This window comes from Sparus aurata, chromosome 16 (assembly GCF_900880675.1).
Source record: "Sparus aurata chromosome 16, fSpaAur1.1, whole genome shotgun sequence".
Lineage (NCBI taxonomy): Eukaryota > Metazoa > Chordata > Actinopteri > Spariformes > Sparidae > Sparus > Sparus aurata.
In genome coordinates, this window is record NC_044202.1 from 26,723,030 (window position 1) to 26,743,945 (window position 20,916).

Below are 20,916 nucleotides of genomic sequence, written 5' to 3' on the forward strand. Positions count from 1 at the left end.
GTTTTTTGTCCAGTGAAAAAGGGGTAAGAGTGTCTGTCATGACTTCGGTTAGTTGTTGGAGACGCTTGGTGTTGCAGGTCAAACCCCAGCAAAGGTGACTTATGACCTTCAAATCTGTTATAGTGGGTCAGTGCTCATAAAACTAAAATCACATTCTTGAATTTTGTGTTCATGCATGCTTCAATGGAAGAGAATGGTTTGTGTCACTAATATTTGCAATTTCCCAAAAAACTTGAAGATTTTTGGCAGACTTTTTATTTACATAAATCATATGTCATGTTGATTCGACAAATGTCATTAAAATGTCCACTGTTTGCATTGAAGACATGTAATAAATCCACATGTGTAAATGGTACAAGGTCAAGGGTTAGGTTATTTCTTTACTTACACGTTCTCACCTCCATCCACTGACCCGTCACTTGCAGCAACAACCTTGGTGCTGCATTGACAGACGGGTTGTCAGAAAGGTCGTGCCCCGAGGTGAAGGAATCAGGCATTCTTTGTCATTCCTTGTTGTGACACATGACTAGTGGCACCAGAGCCTCGCTGTATGATGAGTTGGTTAACAACAACAGAAAACATGAGATCCTTGACCTTTTTATTCCTTTAACTTTCTCTTTGCTTTATGACAGCTCCTGTCTCCTCACCTGCTTTTTCTTTCCTCCTCCATGTTATTCCATTTCCCAGTTAATTTGTCTTTTATACAGCAATGTCATACTAAACTAGTAATACTCATCAGTGGTGAGAATTCATCAGAGACACCTTAGTGCACTCACATCCCATTGATGATGACGCACATTTGGCCTATTAAGTCTTGCTGTATCATATCATAACTAGGTGTGGGACCACATGCAGTGACTAATGCTGCTGAATGCCTCTGACGCTGGTGAATTGATAATTGTTTGCACATGATAAACAACATATTCCACAGTGTAGCTCAGTATGTCTCATCTGAGTGATGATGACACTCAAGGCCATTTCTTTTCATTTGAAGACCTTTTTTAATTTGTTCTGTTTTTCATGTTGTTGTTTTTTGTTACCTTATGTACATCTGCTGAATACAGTGCAGTACATACATTCAGTGTAGGATGTCTTTACCTTTTATTTGGACAACACAGTTTTTTATCTACTCTTTATGAAACGAGTAGTTACATGTTTGCCTTCCTATTGAAAAAAAGCCCACCCCCCTTTTATAAATGTTCTTAAAATCCCCACAAGAACACATGAATAAAGCACTCATCTTCTATATTAGGAAATGATGAAATGTCACGTGCCTTTCCGAAGACTTGTAACATTGGAAACTTCCTTCACCTCCTTTTGATGTCAGGAAGTAAATGGCAGAAGATTATTTAAAGAGATGACAGAGAGCACCTTAGCATTCTCTGCAGAGCAGAAGAATTACAGAGAAATCACAGCCTTAGGAGGGATGTTTAGAGAGCACAGAGCTCCAATCCACTCTCTAATGCTCCAGTGACCCAAAAATGACCCCCTACTACCAAAGGTCGTGCCCGCCTCCTGTCTCCCTCGGCGAATCTGCGATCCGCAATCACACGCCCCATCCCCCCACCCTCATAACCACCCACACTGCGTCTCCAAATGAAGATTCCCACCCACCTGCTTGTACCCCCAGCTGAGCATCATAGGTTTCCAGCTTTGCAGTCTCAGGAGAACATCCCCCTCCTCCTCCTATTCTTCCTCCGTCCCCCCACACCTCTCCACGCCTCCATGGAATTACTTCTATCTGGCCTACTTTCCGCCCTCGCTCTATATCAAGTTGTACATTATCTATATGTTTTTTCCTGCAACAATTCCAAACATTCCTCTTCTTAGTCCTTTGTTTTTGTCACCTCAACCCTGATGTTATTCAGTTTTCATTTAGCTCTCACTTCATTGTCTTTCTGCGCAAGCCTTCTCTGGGCTTTTTTTTAACACATTGGTTGCTTCAGGGTGAAGTGGTGTCACTATATGTTGACTGTCTGTGCTCATTTGTGAGTCTTGGTATTTGTTTACCCTTGGCTTACCAATGACATCAGAAATCCCTGCAATAAAGAAGAGTCAGACTTGCCCAAGTGTTCCTTTTTTTCGTCTCCCTTTGTTTCTACAAAGCAAAAGTAAACTTAAATACTTAAATGATAGCAGCATAGATAATAGTCTTGAAGGTGCAGAATCGAAGAACAAGTGAACCAGATTAACTGTATTCTCAAATACAGTAGTGTTGCGACTAATGTTGAGTTCTGACACCAAGTGAAAATACACAGATTCTCTGCTCTGATGCCAACACATCTGTTTTTGAAACCTTTGTCTTTGCTTTTTCTTATCAATGAGATCAATGTAGACCATTTTCAGATATCAGCTTCTTGTATGTGAATATGATAAAGTAAAAGAAACATCACTGTGTAACACCACTGAACTACACTACTCACAATAAGTTAGGGATATTGTTATTTACATGAGTGCTTTTCCTATTTGGTCTGAATTTTAATGAAATAAGTAAAAGTTCCCTTTGATATTACCAATAATGAATGAGAAGAAACACCATTTTCATTAGTTTAATATTTATTACCCCCAAAATTTTGACAATAACAAGGATAGCCCCATATAACAAAAATTGACAATGTCAGTAACGGGTGTTTCCACCATTTGCCGCAATGACAGCTTGACAGCGACGTCTCATGCTCCTCACTAGCCTCATGATGTTGTTCTGAGGCAATGCGTTCCACTCCTCCACAAGTGCTACACGCAGTTCTGCCAGGTCACGTGGGGGTGGGGTACGATCATCCAGTCTCTGCTTCAGCTGGTCCCAGACGTGCTCTATGGGGTTCAGGTCATTGCTGGCCATACCATATGAGGCACTCCGACTTCCTGAAGTCAAGCTGTGACAATTCTGGCACGATGTGGTGGAGCATTATCATCCATGAACAGAAAGTTGGGGGTGTGCTGGCGGAATTGGGGGATGATGATGGGTTCTATGATGTCTCTGAGGTAAGAACGTGCAGTGACTGAGCCATCTACAATAACCAAATCTGTTTTGCGCTGACTGGTGATGCCTGCCCAGACTGTTGCACCTCCTCCACCAAAGGGAACACTGGGGACCATGTTGACCTCGGCGTATCGCTCACCTCGCCTTCTCCAGCAACGCTGACGACCATCATTTCTGTGCAAGGTGACCCGACACTCATCAATGAACGTTCAAATAACCAGAATAGTCTCATTAACACTGCAGTAGGACAAAACACCCAGCAACACTTGTCACTCAAGCAATATTAATGCAATAACAATTATCACCCCAAGAAAATGCCATAATAGCCAAGCCAGTGTGTTGAGCCCTCTGCTCGATTTTGCATTGAGTTTTAGCATTATTTTTATATCAATTCTCCAATATCAGATAAAATAAGGTGTTAAAAGACTCCACTATGTTCATAATGTAATTTAGCCCTCTTGTAGACTGAGATTTATCATTTAAAGACATTACACCAGTGGCGGCTGGTGACTGAAAAAATTGGGGAGGACAGGAGGAAAACCAGTCCACGTTGTCATGTTATTTTATACAAGTCAACTACTTATCCCTACTTTCTTATATTCAATGAAAATTAAGCAATAAAACAATTACTTACAAGACTTTTTAAAAAAAACATTTTATTAAATGGCAAAAGGCTGTTGTGAACAACACAATCGGTTAACATGGGCCGGTGTGTCCCCCGCTGGGTAATAATGTACAGTGGGCTAATATACAAGACAAAAAAAATACCAATGTGTACCCCTTCCGGGATTCAATCCCCAGTCACCTGTGTGGCAGGCAACTGCTCTACCTACTGTGCTACCGCCACAGTCAATGTACATACTTCACGACAGCACAGGACATCACACTCATCACTCATCACAATCGCCAAAAACAACTGTGTTGCTGCTCTGTATTGTGTCCCGGTCGTGCCGCTAACGTTATGTCCTTCAGCAGGATGAACGAAACGAATTCTATGAATTATCTTTCTGACTGCTTCTCTCTGATTTCTCCGAACAGTTTTTTTTCTTTCAGAAATGTGCTTATATTTCCTTTGAAACCGATTCCAATATCGCTGAAAACTGTCTTGTCCGAGCATGGCTGGCAGTGAAAGCTGTAAAATACATTGAAGTATTTTTTGTTTACGGTTGTGTAATGTGAGAATGAAATTTGGGAACTGTTATTGGACCAACCTGCTGTCAATCTTGTATTCTAGTTGCTGATTGGTAAGGGAGGACGTCCTCCCTTAGCGCGTAATTTTACGTGTCTTAGCCAATCATAGATCAGCATGAAAAAATCCTGGAAGGAGATCCCTCCCACGGAGAACAGAAGCCCTCCGTCCTCCTCTAGCCTCCACCTTCCTGCTCCCTGCTCCTCTCACAGACTGCCCTGTCTCCTCCGTCTGCAGTTGTTGCTGTTGAACTGTTTTAAGTGGATTTTCTTCCAAAGAAGAAACTTTTTTTATGATATAATATATATATAATAGTTTATAAATGATACTGAGATTTGGTAATGATTTATTTCAACCAGTTACTCTTTCTTAAAAAATAATTGATCTTCCTTTTGCCTCTCAAAAATAGAGGAGGACCAACCTCCTCTGCCTTTATGGACGAGCCTCCTCTGCATTACACATAATAATGTCATCACTTGGTCTGTCAGCTGGCACTTGACTTATATGTCACTCTTTGTTGTGTCATCTGTGTGATCATACTACATGCATTCATTCATTTCTTGAAACACACACAGGCATGCAGTTCTCCACATGCAAACACACATGCTTTGAGTCACCCTTGTGGCTTAAAGCCCTAGCATCACACATAGTACAGCGAAGTCCAGATCATTGCAGTGACAAACTATCAACGACACACTATCAGTGACACTTGGCCACAGTCACACATATGACTCGTGTTTCATTGAAATAATGATCAGCTTGCTTATCTCAGTGGCACATCTGTTGGTCATCAGCCAGTTACTGTGGCAAAGGATGTAAGGATTTTGCCTTGTGGCCAAGCTCCTGAGAAGGAGTCAAGCAAAGTTTTGGATCCCCTTTGGTATTTTCAGACCTATAGAGTAATTTGGTAATTTTGCAACAGGATGTCATCTTTTCCCATTCAATTCTATGAATTATTTCTCTCATTTTAGACGGTTCATATTGACTATACTGTTGTCTCAGATGGTTGTATTAACTTATATTTTACCCATGGTTGTGACTCAGTAACAGGTCTCTCATTTAATCTCATTTCCAAGCAGTGGATGCTAAGGGTGTAGGTTTTCAGAGTGGTTTCAAGTCTTTTGCAATACATTGCACTTGTGCACATTCACTGTTATTATAGCTTTGTTGTATTCCCATTATACTGGATTAGAGTGACTTATTGAAAGGTAAAGATCACAACAGAACTCAAGCTGGCCTTAGCATTTGTTATTGATCGATAGCGACCAAGTAATATAATGAGCAGCAGTTGATGGTTACTCTCGTGATACTGATTGTTGCTCCCTATACTTTTGGAACTAGCTTTGAACATTGGCCATATCTTACACAGTGCCCCACTCAACAATTCATTGACCAAAGTCTACACCTGAATTAGGAAGACTATGTTTAAGAATATAGTATGGCTGGCTTCACTAACTAATTTTCTGGAGATTGCCTTTTGTCGCCACACCCATTATACTAAAAGACCTGTATGCTCCACAAATACACACACACACGCACACTCACAAACACACACACACATACAAGTATATTCATTTTATTAAGTTTGCAAACACTCCCCATGCACAAATCCTTTGTGACTGTGGCAACAGGGTAGTGTTTAGGTGTGTTTGGGTGCTGTTCTACCAACATGGTTCCAGGTGGAGCATGTGTGCTCTGTAATCTCTCGCCTATTGTGTTTATGTCAAAATTGAGACCTGGCATCAGGTACAACTATGTGGTGACACAGTGTTGCCTAGTTAATCATCTACCATTCCATCTTACATCAGCCTGGGTTGTAGCATGAGCTGAGTGTGTGCTGGAAAAGAGAGTTTGAGAAAGAGATGGACGGACGTGGAAGAGGGCATCAAGTCCTGTTGGACATGCGTGCCAGTTGGGATGTGATGACTTGCGCTACTGCTTGCAATGTTCTGTATTTTGAGGTAGAGGAAGTGATCACCATGGCCCCTGGAGTAAACCACATCTCTGCTCATCCCCACCCCACAAGCAGCAATGGCAGCACCACATCATTAGGAACAATATCCTCAACTCTCTTTCTCAATCAGAACATTGCAAGTCATGCAATGAGACATTTTGGCAGCTGCCACCTTGACCTCGTGCTCTCGCCCTTAGGGTGGGATGGCGTAAGGCTCTGTCAACCTACAAAAGGCTGACACAAACACGTAACTCACTATGTCAGACATCAATTTAATATATACTGTTAAAGGTCTCAAACTTTTATTTGACCAGTTGCACTGGTCAATGCTTTTTGTTTCTTTTCTGTTCAAGGCTCTTGACATTGAATATGAAATTATACGAGTATGGACTTTTTACATACAGCAAACCTGAAAAGCTGGTACATACAAAGGTGAATTGCAAAAAGAAAATTTCCACTATGTCACCTTATAAAATATTTTAAAAAATCATCATAGTATGTGCTTTTTGCAAAAAAATGTATACATTGTTTGTTTCCTTTTAGTTCTGGTCCAGTTTGTGTTCACTGATTTTTTTAATAACAAAGAAAGGACTGTAACCATGAAGTTATTCAGGCTAACAGGAAAATCATCATTTAGACAGTTTTGACATCTCTGTCCAGTTGTTTAGTTCAAATCAGATGTGGGAGTTGAAACTCCTCAATAGTGTTAACTTCCACAGGACTCCGATGTAAAAAGATAAAACAAAATATATTTGTTCCAAGGTTTTGCAGTGTATTCATACAGGAGAAATTAACCTTTCCTAATCAGCAAAAAGTACTACGGTAACAAACTGTGGCTCGGTCCTCAGTTGAGCCTCAACTTCACTAAACACCTCTGTGTGCTCTAGAGACCTACTCTCTTAAAGTGACAGTAACATAAGATGACCCTCCTAATGCAAAACTTAAAATACGGTTTTCCTATACTAAACATAATTTTTACCTAAACATGAATTGAATCAAATGAATTTAGCTGACCTTTTACATATTTATGATTAACTTATTATTCAATTAAATCAGTTATTTATTTCCATTCACGTGAACTTTTAAACAAAATACAAACTGTACATATTTATTTAACTAAAACATATAAACCCAATTTGGCTCCCACATCAAGGTTCAATTTACAGCTTTTACATCAGTGAAAATGAGCCATATACCAACCAAATGCACCAGGATTCATTTAAATGGAACCAAACAGGGTAGATGTAAAAAGCATCCCGATTTAGCCTTGACAACCAAGTGGAGAATCAGATTTTTTTTTTTCATAACGTCCTACCTGAATTGCAGCCACTGCCTTGTACTTATTGCACATTTCAGAATGGGAAGCAACACTGTGTCCAGCATATATACAGGGGCACTCAAAGCTGCTCGCCTAGAAGCTGGACATGTCCTTGCACAACAACCCTGCTGTCAGTCAAACCACCCCATTAAGTTGGGCATGACATTTAAAGTTGGGCGAAGAAGACGGACAAAGTGCCCTTACCTCCTCCGTACTAGCCCTGCAGTAGAGCCCCTGTGTAGTGTTTGCGGATGAGTGTGTTTGTGTGTGTTGTGACTTTGGCCAGACTTAGTCTGGCATAAGGACAGCTGTCACATCTCCAACCTGTCACATGCGACACAGAGGAGATGCCAGAGGCCGGGGCATCAGGAGACACAAGAACGGACACAAGGAAAAGTGTGCATTTGTGTGTGCTCATAAACCCATGAGTCTGAAAGAGTATGGTGAATGGAAGACATGGGGTGGTGGCCACGTGAAAGGGTCTTACTCCGAGGCACCCTCTAACCTTCATGTCCACACACACACACACACACACACAACCACACACACACGCATATACAGTCTTCACCCACTTTCTTAAATCTAGTCCTTGAGCAGTTGAGTCACCCCCCCCCAGGGGCATGTAGTAAATACTGCTTTAACGTCCAACCAACATCCCTGCAGGACCCTCCTTGTCTTGCAGTCCTCTGACCGAGGCCATTTCAGTGCTCATTACTTACCAATGAAGAAGTCTCTTCATTAAGGGTCCTGCCTGTGGCCTGTGGAGCAAGGGCTTTTTTTAATGTTCCTTCTCGAATAACTCTTTACATAAGCAAGCAGCAGTTGCCCTCAAGTGTATTTGGTTAAAAGGGCTGAAGATGTGTGTATGTGTGCACAGAAACTGTAATGGCCATTTGGGGGCTTTTATTTCATTACAGAGGAAAGAGCTCCTATGTTTCAATTTAAAGCGAAACTCTCGCCAGAAAGCAACCGAGGCTTTATTTGGGATTGAATATGAGTCAAACCTTCGTGTGAAAGCATAATTAGGACGAAAGAGGCACTTTTAAGATTTACCGTAGTTTCAGTTTTGGGCACGTTAATTTTGAATGGGAGTGCATGGGGCAAGACATGCTAGCATCTAAATCGCTATTTTTAGAACACTAAGAAGGCTCGACACAGCATGAAACTTTGCTCATAGCATCACCAGGGTCTCTACTCATGAACACGAGCATTGAGAACATTGTTTGTGTACACAGAGTTTATGAAAAAGAAGGTTTTTGAACTACTCACGTTAGCTGCTGTGCTCCTGCGCGTCGCCGTCATGCCAGACCAAAAGTGTCGATCCCCAAGTGCGACCTGACAGGCAGGAGAGTAATGGCGAACCGCTCCTCAAGCGTGCCTGTCAGGTCGCACTCGGGGATCGACACTTTTTGCCTGCCTGATGGCGACGCGCAGGAGTTGCAGCAGCCAACGTGAGTAGTTCAAAAACCTTCTTTTTCATAAACTCTGTGTACACAAACAATGTTCTCAATGCTCGTGTTCATGAGTAGAGACCCTGGTGATACTACGAGCAAAGTTTCATGTTGTGTCGAGCCTTCTTAGTGTTCTAAAAATAGCCATTTTGATGCTAGCATGTCTTGCCCCATGCACTCCCGTTCAAAATTAACGTGCCCAAAACCGAAACTACGGTAAATCTTAAAAGTGCCTCTTTCGTCCTAATTATGCTTTCACACGAAGGTTTGACTCATATTCAATCCCAAATAAAGCCTCGGTCGGAGTTTCGCTTTAAGTAATGGTTTCAAGGCAGCCGGGTTAAAAGGTTAACTTTTGTTCTCAATATGCTGTCACTTCACTTTTCAAAACTTCCTGCATAGATTTGCAAAGTTTTGGGAAAAGAAAATCATGGGAGTTTTCAAATGCCTCTAAATTACCACCACAGTGCATGGACACCCTACTTAGTACACAGTGTAGTCCATAACCAAAACCAGCAGTCAAGTAAATCATGTGTACTGCCCCTCTATACTTAAATTTAGTTATAAGAGCCGGGGCCTGAAAACTTTTTCACCAAGAAAATGGCAATCGTGACATTTGAGCAGTGCATGAGTTTCTGAGACAAACATCTTTGTTTTGTTTTCAGTAGTCATCAAAGAACTATTTTAAAAAGCAAGTTATATTTCTCTATTCTTCAGAGATCAGAAGCTTGAGTTCTAAGCTACAAGTCATGGAGCTTTAGTGGTTCTGAAGATGTAGATTTTTACTTTTACTACACTGGATGTAAACTGTTTTTAATCTCTCTGTCAGTCATATCAGACAGCTGCATTGCATTGCTCGATTGCACCAATTAGACAGTTCTAAAGGTCACAAATGGCAGTCAAGTTTGCATCTGCTTACAGTGTAAAAAATATATGTACAGTATATACAAATATAAATTCCTTTGTTGTGAACGTTCAAGCTCAAATGCTGGTAAGAAAAAAGGATAATGTCGTACTGCTGTGTTACAGGTTGCAAGTGGTATAAATGTAGAGAATCTGACAATTTGTTATCATTGCACTGCTTCCCAATTGATCAGCAACTAAGAGGACAATAGATAGTAAATCGAGAGGAACGCTGCCCCATATTTCATGATAAAACAGTTTGATAACTCCATAGCAAACGTTAGACAACTGCCAAGGTTAGCAATCGACTACATTCTTGCTCACATTGCCATTGATGGTGTTAAACACACAGGCCAAAAGTTTGGGATTAAATAACTGAACAAACAGTATTCCCATCAGCCCCAGCTATACTTTGTGTTTAGTGCTAATTAGCAAACGTTAGTACAATAACAAGCTACACTTAGATAGTAAAGTTTGATGTATAGTTAAACCAAAGAACCATTTTTATCTGCATAGTTTCAGCTCCCTTGCACAGCACATTAATTAAAAATGGCAATAGCTAAAAGTTAAAGGGTCTGACTTTAGTTTTTATTTGTTCGTTCCACTGATGCAATATGACTTGTGACAGCTCTTCGCTGTCTGCTCGGACGAGATGAGTCTGAATCATTCCACAAAAAGGCTGTCCCTTTAACAGCGCCCTTGGTCTGACCGAATCGAGGGATGGTCCAGTGCAGCCCGCACAGAGCTGTCCCATGTTCTTCATCTGGCACTCTCACCTTCCTGTTGGTTCTCATCTGTCTGTTTACTCTGTCCCAGTCCAAAGGAAGCATCCATTAAATCACCTTTAAAGATGAGAACGGGACTTGACAGCTACAAACTGGAGCAAAACAATCCTTTCCAAATGCCCCACCCCAGCCCCACATCTCCACGCCTGTTCCTATCTGTCCCATATCATCAGCGGCAGAAGCCGCGAGCTGTGCTGTGAGACAGAGAGCAGTTCTTGTTTACTGATGCACACTATATTGATGTGAGCTGATTACATCAGGCAACACTTTTGGATGCCACACACCCCACTGTCTCTCACTGCCTCCCTTCTACTACTTATGTCTTTGCCCCCTAATGTATCTGCCACGACAAGGCAGACTGCATGATAGTCAGCATAGCTGTAGCCATTGTTGTGACTGTTAATATATGCATGTGGAAGGTATAAATGTACTGTAGTTTAAAGAACTGCTAATTTATGACTCTATTTATTTGCGCTTTGTTATTTACATAATGCCAAACCTAATGTATGAGCTGCTTTACGTGCCACTGTGATGTTTGTCATTCACCTGGTCCTGCAACCAACTCAAATTTTGAGCGGTTTTATTGATTTTGATTAATTTATTTGTTTTTTCCTTTAATCAAATGCAGTGGTCACTATCATTAGATTACATGCGCAAATATTAGTTCTACTCCACTTGGAGAGAAAATGTTCAGCAAAGGAATTTTCCTCTTTTATCCACCCACGCAGCCATGTGTTTCTTAAACCAATAGTCAGTTTGGTTTTGGAATCAGCAGATCAACGCGTGTGTAATTCGTTAATAAGCCTGATCACATTTGAGGCTGCGTTTCTGCAAACTGGTTGCACTGTGCCTCTGTCCATCATGTATGGTGGTTTATTTCCTCTCACCACAGCGGGCAGCGATTATAACAAATGGATGAGTTCAAACCATCTGTAAGACATTTGATTAACATTGCTGAGCTTCTGTCGGGAGAGAGAGCCCAGAATGGTACTTGATGTGGAATTGCACTAATGACAGTGCCTGAGAAGTAGCCATGCTCTAGGAAAAACATCACAGAATGAGAAATTAGAGCCTTGAAGAGACAGACGAGGTTTGTAGCGAGCAGCTCCGGGTGGCCTCTCGTCCATCTCACACATGACTTGATTGGTGCTTCCAGTCATCAGCTCAGCCTCACAGTGCAGCTCTTGAAGCTAATGTGCCATGAAACAAAACAGATGTTTCTTCTGGTGTCTTTCCTCTCCTCCTTTACATTTCCTTTGGTATTTTGGAACTTGCACACTTGTTGTGCACACACAGAAGAGTATGATCCTCTAAGTTCTGAAGAGTGGCTAATTTGATGGGTTGGTGGCTACCTGAAAACTTGGAACCAAACAGAAAGGGGTCCAGACTAGTTTAACCCTCTGCTTTCTTTTTTCCTCACTGCAGCGCATTACTACATCAAGTTGTTACACCCTAGTAATCTCCATTTTGTTTACATCTACTTCCCTATGAGATCACATGAGAGGGTTCACTTGTGAATCTTCAGTCTGCAGAGCCCTGAAGCCGGAGTGCAGAGCTGCTACACAGAGCGGTGTTTGCTGTTTATTCAAAATGCAGCAAACCTGCCTAGTGCAAAGTAGATTGGATGAACACTTGACACACTCGAGATATGCAAATAACATACAGACAGACAGAGATCCTTGCTTTATGGTTCAATAGAAGTTTGTCTGCTCCACGAGACAGGCAAGTGATTGAGGTCCAAAGAAATTGACCTTTAACCTTGTAGACAACCTGCAAAGTAATTCATTTCCAGGCTGCAGCTATGTAAATGAGTCCCAGCTTCATCTCAGTGGTCTTTCAATATTGCTCTTACTAAATATAGAGCTAAATATATGGAGCTGTTAAGCTCAATAATCTTGCTTTTTGTTAAAGAAGCATGAAACTTTCAGGGTTTCTTGGAGTGTGAGGTGTTTTGTGCATGAAAATGACATATTACAGAGGTCAGTGATCTCTAGCTGACCTCAGAGGTCAAACTAAGGATGCCTCCACATCTTAAATTAAAGCTTAGGTCATCAAGAACAAACCCTGAAAGTTTCATGCTTCTTTCACAAAAAAACAAGATTGTCCATATTTTAAGAGCTTAACAGCCCCACTAATAGCATTACCAACCTGACTTTGTCTTTCTCAGGATACAGCACTGGATCCTGGGGAGGATGTGGCCCTTCTCTCAGTGAGCTTTGAGGATGCTGAGGCTACACAAGTCTTCCCTAAACTCTACCTTTCCCCCAGCATTGAACAGTAAGCATATCACATCTATATGTTTTGTATTGATCCCTTTGATCAGTTGATTCAGTTAAATGTACAGATGCACTGATCCACTTTCTTTCACTTCCAATCCGATTGCGATACCTACATTTTAATACCTGCCGATATTGATATGATACCAAAGCTCTTTTTCCTGAATATTGTTATGATTATTATAGTTGTTGTTGTTGTTGTTATTGTTGGTATTGTGTGCAAGGTTACACAAGGCTGTAGTAAACTACACAGCACTTTGTGTAAGAAAAAAGTCGATAATTTAAATGTATTCTATTTAAATGTATGGGTTTTTTTTTCTTTACTACAGGTGTAGAAGAGCAAATTGCAATGGCAGCTCCTTATAAGCCATGAAAAACTTCAACTCAGCAATGCATTGTTGACTAATAATAAGTATATTTTAATATGTGAGTTCAAAAGTAATTACAATTTCAAGGAGTGCAATAGAAAGTGGACAATTAATCAATTGAATCTGGATTGGTATGTGGAGCAGTGACATCAGTCTGATATCCTTCTCTAGATGTAAGAAAATGTCCCACCATCAGGATTGTAATAGGTTTTTCAGTAAAAATGTAAATAGTCATGCACAAACAATTTGCATTCTGAATCTCATCACAATCATTATATTATTATTATTCTCAAGAATAATCACAATATGATGTTTTTTACCATATGTTGCAGCCTTAGGTTGTTTTACCATTTTCATCTAAATTACCTTTATTTTGTAATGATGCTAAAAGAAGTTGTGTACTGTCTCACTTTGTCCATGAAATTAGTTTATCATTAACATTTGCTTTCATTATGCAAGTCGAGGCAAGCTTATTAATACAGCCCCATTCAGACACAGGGCAATTTAAAGTGCTTTACAGAAAATGTTAAAACTTAATTTTAAAGACAATGGAAACAAAGGCATGCAAATAAATAGTTACAGATTAAATCTAATTATGAATCTAATTATTTCAAAGCCACAATAATGTTTAAAACCCTGATTTAAATGAGCTGACAGTTTTAGCGGACCTCAGGTATTCAGGAGGCTTGTTCCACAAGTAGGGAGCATGGATACTAAAAGCCGCTTCACCTTGTTTGGTTTTGATCAAGGGAACACTTAGTAGACCTTTACCAGATGACCTTAGGGGTCAGAGAGTAGATCAGAGATTCCTTTAGTGTTATATAGACAAGTTTTAATTCTATCCTTTGACACGCAGGAAGCCAGTGCCATGATTTAAGGACTGGTGTAATGTGCTCCACTTTCTTGGTGTTGGTAAGAAACTGCAGTAGCATTTCTGTGAACTAATAGCATAAAAAGTGCCTTGCCACTGTACATTTTATTATAAATGTTTATTTAATCACCCTTATTAATCAGACACATTCCTGCAGTATGAAGGGGGAATGTTCATCAAGTTTGTTTCAGGGATTTTTTGTTAAGACAAGACACCTTTTAGAATCACTGGGAGCAGCATAGGTGGGGTCAGCCAAAGGTGATGTGGGCCCACTCGCTCTGTTTCTGAATTTGAGGATGCAGGATGTAGCTGACAGATTAGCGTGAGTGTGCTGTGAATCTAGCGCCATATTATGTCATTGTGAATAATCCCACATCCCAGTGTCTGGACCCATCAGTCGGTTCCTCAAAAACAACTAGGGAAGAACAAAAAATTAGATGGATGACACACACTGTCTGAGCTTGGGATGACTGGATGTCTACAGACATCTGGGGTGTTAACAGTACAGTGTGTGTGTGTGTGTGTGTGTGTGTGTGTGTGTGCGTGTGTGCGTGTGCGTGTGTGTGGAATGTTTCCTGTGAGTCTGTGGACACTGTGTGAGTGGGTACTTCAGCAGCATGCATATTCCCTTTGTTCAAATCCATTTTTTGTCTTGCTGGATTAGGTGTGTATGTATGTGTTTGTGTTCATTTGTCAGGTTACATTTGTGTGTGTGTGTGTGTGTGTGTGTGTGCGTGTATGTGTGTGTGGTGAGGTTTGTGTATATGGATGCATGCATGATTGTGGGTTTTCATCCCAAATGTATCCGTCTGTTTTCATCTGTTTGTGTGTGTGTGCACCAGTATTTGAATAGGCTTTGCTCTCAACACAAAGTATTTATAGGTGTGGATGTAGATAAGAGGGAGTTTGTGTGTGTGTGTGTGTGTGTGTGTGTGTGTGTGTGTGTGTGTGTGTGTGTGTGTGTGTGTGTGTGTGTGTGTGTGTGTGTGTGTGTGTGTGTGTGTGTGAGAGAGAGAGCCAGGTATGGGCCCACTCTGACCTCAGGGCCCCTCGGTCTGGGCTTTCGTGCTCGGAATAATCTCAGGCTGATGTTTATTTACAAGCACACGCCCCGTCGCACCAGGTTAGGAGACCTCTGCACCCCCCCCCCCCCCCCAACTTCCACTACTCTCTCTCTCTCTCTTGCTTTGTCTCTCTTGCTCTCTCTCATCCTTCTGTCTCACCATGTTCATTTTAACATCCCCATTGTCCATGCTTCTCTGTGGCTCCTCTGGTTCTCCCCAGTTGTTTCTTATTGTTACAAGAATCAAATCCCTCCTCCTATTTTCTGTCTCCCGCCAATTTCATATGCTTTTGTCCCCATTCTTTCCCTGTCATTTACCATGTATATCCACTCATCACACACTCCTCAACACAATCGCTAGAGCACATACATGCACACACACACTGACACTCCTCCTCTCCAATATGTAAAAATTAACTGTGACAGGACCTTATACCCGTGCAGCAACTGCAACAGAATACCCTAATTACACCACATGAAACAAAGGTCACCTACCAACTGCTTGTCCTGCATAATCCTTTTTTTCCGTGCTGTGCATGTGTAAGAGCATTTCTAAGCAATAATATGAGAGAGACTGCTATATCTCCTTCTGAAAAACACAATTCTGCCAACCTTGATGAAGCACCACATCAATATGTTCCATTTATGTTTTTACTGTAATGATAAGCACTGAATACAATGCTAGAAGCTTTGATTCAAAATTCATATTTTTGCTGTCTGTGAATTATATCCGCTGTGCGTTTTTGGTCATATTTAGGGATGCACAATTTGTTTTTCACATCATCAGGATTTTAATAGATTTTTTTATGCAAGATGATTATTCCCACATATTGTGAATCCTATCACAGTCATGATATCTAATTATATTCACAATGTGTTTTTTATGACCATATAATGCAGCCCTAGTCCTACTAATTGGTCCTGTTAAATATGAAATGCTGATGTTGTGATGAACACCTTTCCGCACAGATAAACCACATTACCAAGAAGGATGTTACATCGTTGTAATATTTCAGAATACCTCAGGGTGAACATATACATGTTCTTTACACATGTGTTTGTCTGTGTAATGATGGACCTCTGTGTGTTTGTGAGGGAGACTGACCTCACCGCGGCTCCAGACTGAAGCTGTTGCAGTGGTGTTAGAGGCTCTCCTTCTCCGCCAGTTGCGTGAGGAGAACAGACAGAAGGAGGCTAAAGGCAGTAGAATGGAGAGCAGAAAGTGGGGAAGCTACGGCGCAGGGGATAGCGAGGGGTGGTTGCTGGAGGAGAAGCAGTGGGGAAGGGGCAGGGGGGGTAGATAAAGGAGAAGCTATAAAACAAATCCTCCTCATCTAAACCCTCTAAGAAACATCTCAAAATGCAGAGGCTTAACAGTGGCACAGTGAGCCAAGCTCTCATTTACCACCCTTCTTCTCCTTCTCAATGTTGCCTTTTTGTCTTGAGATATTTGCACATATGCATATCAAGGCCGTGTATGAATATGCTCTGCTACATGCTTTTGTGCACCTTTTTGTCAGCTGTGTGGGAGTGTGTTAATTCATGACCCAGGGCAAAAATGTATGTCTTCTGCACCGTTGTTTGAAGACAAACGATTGCATGTGTGTGCGAGTTCATGCATGAGCGCATTTGTGTTGTATTCATTGTGGATGCTACTTAATTTAGCATGCGGATGTGTGTAAGCCTTTTGCTGTACGTGTTCATGCATATCTGTTAGCCTGTTAGTTTTCCTCCATGTCCTTACTGACCCTTGTTAGTCTTTGGTCTTGTGTAGCTCTCTGCATCGGCTCCAGTGAAGAGGAAAGCTCATTTGTTGCAGCGTTCCTGCACATTCTCTCTGTTTTTCTAGCAAGCATTTGATAGACAGCGACATCCAGGAGCTTCTGCATTAACCCGAGCGAGCACAAATGTTCACAATATCACAAAATGCCAAAATGAAATTCACATCAAAAACCGCTTTGGAAATTGTTTAAATCAGGTCTAATTTTATGAAATAGTGCAGCTGCTGTGGACAGCTACAGAAATTGTCTCAGCTTTGGTTTTTGCACCGCTGAATTGCAGTGTTGGTACAGGCTGTCATATCAACTACATCTATTCAGTGTCAAATTGTTCTTTATATATGCCATCTTTCTGTCTGTCCAGCTTCTAATCAATCATCTTATCTTATCTATCTTTTATCTTTTTTTTTTTTCCATTTTTCCATTGTCTGTGTATTTTTCCTCTATCAGTCCACACATCTATTCTTCCACATCTATTTTTACTCTTCCATGCTTAAAGTTTCTGTGGTTGTTTTGGTGACACAAAGAACAAACAAACACATTAGTAACAGCAAGTGCAGATTAACATTGAGGCTGCCCCCCACTTGTTGACTTTGTTGTGACACAAAGAGTACGTGAATACATTTCATTAGTCAGTTCGTCGTCAAAAAACAAAACCTTCGCGCAATATTCAGAATCTCTTTGCCTTGTTGCTCGGGCCTAAATTAAACTCAGGTGTGGGGTGGCAACTTTCACGTAATTTGTTTTTGTTTTGAACAAAACCTGTCTAATGTTATACTATACTGAAATAAATTAAGAAACTGTTCACAGCCCTTACTGTTTGACACATTTAGAATCATTACAATTTTTGCCTTTTGCATTTTTGCTCATTTTTGGCCCACTTTATGTGTGCTAGAGGAAATATGTAAACATTCAGCAGCTTCATAAATACAGAAAGAAAGCAGCTTATTTATCTGTTAGAGTATGTTGTTACTGCCACGAGCAATACAACTATTGTATAGAGACAAAATTGCCGGATGCAAGTACATTTATTAACTAATGCTAAGGACAATGCTATAGATAGTATCTGAAAAGGATTTGATTTCATGAAAAAAAAATCAACTTTAAACTAAACTTTAACCATTTATCAACTTTGAAAATTGTTTAAATCAATCCTAATTTTAAGAAACAGTGAGTGGAGCAGTTGTGGAAAGACATTTACCGCTGGATTTCTCTGTTGGTACAGATACTGACACTGTCACATCAACAACTGCTGTTCTGTTCTTTCCTTCATATAATTTTATCAATCATCAGATCATTTTGTCTATTGTTCTGTTGTTTGTCTGTTCATTCCTCCATCCTTCCATCCCTTGCTCCCTTATCATTCACTGCTTTCTTGTCTGTATCACTTTGTTTTAATTCACTTTTCTAGTTTATAACTCTTGTGTCCTCCCTTCCCTCCTGTTTTTCACATGTCTGCCACCTGTCTCTTTTCTCTCCATCTTTCTCCATTTTTCTATCACTCTCTCTCCTCTGCTGATCCCTCTGGCTGATCCTCAAAGGGAACCGAGAGAGTGAGTGGGACTTAAAAGAGAGAGAAGAGCTGTGCTCTACCCAGCAAGGTCATCCCTCGCTCGACTGAAACTCAGCGAGGAGAAAAAACAACACACGGGAGAAGAGAGCTTTTCCCTCTCTCTCCTTTTCTCTTTCCTCCACCTCTCTAGTCTTCTCTTTCATCACTCCTGAGTTGTTTGATATCTCACTTTTACTCTCCTTCAGCAGGGGCTCGGATCTAAGAGCTCTGAACGCAAACTCGTAAGCCCCCTGAGCTACAGTGTTGTACCTCTATTTCTATTCCCTCTTCCTCTCTCTTTCTTACTCTCTCTGTTACTTTTTTCTTCCCCTGTCTTCAAACAGACGATCACTGTAATGGTTTCAGCCTTACAGAGCGGCAAGGGGAAAAAAAGATGTTGAAATACCCTGACACCCACATTTTTACCAATAATGTACAGTGTACGTAGACCGTGCATCAGCTCCACTCTTTGATGAGACTGTACAACCGTATTTGCTTCTTTTTCTGTAGAAATTATTGATTATGAGAAGTCAAATCACTGTTATTCTTTAGGCTTACAGATTCACCTGCTTAAAAATCAGTGTTCATTTGTTATATAATGTTTCACGGACCGCCTGGAAGAAAATATACTGTGAAAGGCATGGTGTTACGCTGTGTGGCTCCTATGATTTTTCTCTCCTCACTCATTTAAACTAGCCGTTAAGTGTTAAATAGATGTAGACATTTAGAGAATGTAAAAAATGCTGGAGGTGTCTTTGGGTAGAATCTGTTTTCAAGCCAAATGATTTCTTGAAAAACTAGTGTCGCAGCGGAGGTTGCGCTCTGATCAGACCCAAAAATGCGGGATGCTGGTATCCCAGCAATGAGTGATGAGACAGGACAGCAGTAGGGTCACAAGTATAAAGCAGGTTGGGAGTGTGTTGCCTTGGATTTATATACCAAAGAAACAAGTCCAATTAAAGATATGAATAACTATTGGCTTTGGCAGAGAATTTCAGAAGATACAGATCAAACGTATCTGTCCCTGTGGAATATTTAAACATCCGTCTCACACAAGGCATCAAACAGTTTCTGCTGAACTAACATAGATAGCATCCTTCTGTGGCTTTAGGCAACACTGTCTTTACTTCATTTTTTATCATGTCACTGAGCTGTATGTAACAGTAAATGAAAGCAGACTTCTCTAGATGGCAATATAATTGGTGTTTAAACCTCTATTAACTGACTTTTTTTGGACAGGCAAGGGCAGCAAAAACAAGCTCTGAATAACAATGACATAGTACACCTCCAGTAGATGCTGAGCAACATTAGCATTCATTTACAATCCTTTATGCATCTACCTGATGTATTCAAGTCCATTGTCTACCATAGCGCTGTTTTTTTTTTCTCCACATGCTACAACCTCAATAGCTGCTAAATGCTCCACTATATTCAGCAGTAGAGCTGTGTGATATTACGGTATATGTCATAGTGTGATATAAAAATGTCCACCGTAGGATGTAACCCTCTGTTGTTTATATCGTAATTTTAAGGCTACTTAAAAGCCTTAGTAGGCTACTTGTTTAGCACTGTTGCTACACTAACGTTAAGTTAACGTTAGTGTAGCAACAGTGCTAAACAAGCACTGGGGAACCTTCAGGGCCTTCTACGCCTTCAGAGAAGGCCTAAATAAATAAGAAATAATAATAAATTCAATAATAATAATAATGAAGTATTCAATAAAGAATATATATATATATTTTTTTATTTCTATCGCATTTAATTTAATACAATATATTAATACATTTTCTCTCATCTATGTTCTAAAATTAAGCTTACTGTCAAGTTCATGTCCTGAAAACCTGTTATCCAGTCATAATCGTCTGTCTCTATTAAAGGCCCGGTTAGCTGGCTCATTCATTGGTTAGGACTTCACAAATCCCGGGGAAGGCCAAGCTATATGTTTTGGTGTGGTGAGTGACGGGCAAATCGACCAATCACGGTTTGATTTCAAGAGGGCGGGAATTCAACAAAAGATCATAGGCCTTCATGAAGTCCGAGCAGCGAATCTATGCAGAGTGGTCAGAGCGGTTGATTTAAATGGCGGAAGACAAGAGTGACGTTGTGGCTAGCTTGATAGCGTCGCCTTTTTCAAGGCGGGCCTTCACAGAAAAACTTGAAATAATAAAAAACGGAAGACCAACTCCAGAGCTGGAATTAAAAGAAAAGGTTAAGAAAGTGGAAAGGCATTTCAAGACCGAAAATTATCAGCGGTATCCATGGATGACTGGCTGTAAGGAAACAAACAGGCTGTACTGCTGGAGTTGTTTACTTTTTACAACTGACAAGTCATCCACCTGGGTCAGCGGCGGATTTGTCAGCCTTACAAATCTGACAAAGTCAGCCCATCGACATCAAGATTCTGCGGCACACCTGCAAGCGATGGTCA

At 40.7% G+C, this 20,916-nt stretch overlaps 1 protein-coding gene across 1 annotated transcript in view; it reads left to right on the top strand.

Annotated features, from left to right (window-relative positions):
- The window catches only part of babam2 (BRISC and BRCA1 A complex member 2), a 94,666-nt gene that overhangs the window by 44,435 nt on the left and 29,315 nt on the right, over positions 1–20,916 (top strand). The window contains exon 7 of the mRNA XM_030443412.1: positions 12,748–12,857. Within this exon, the coding sequence (XP_030299272.1) occupies positions 12,748–12,857 (110 nt within the window). The remainder of the gene's footprint in view (positions 1–12,747; positions 12,858–20,916) is intronic.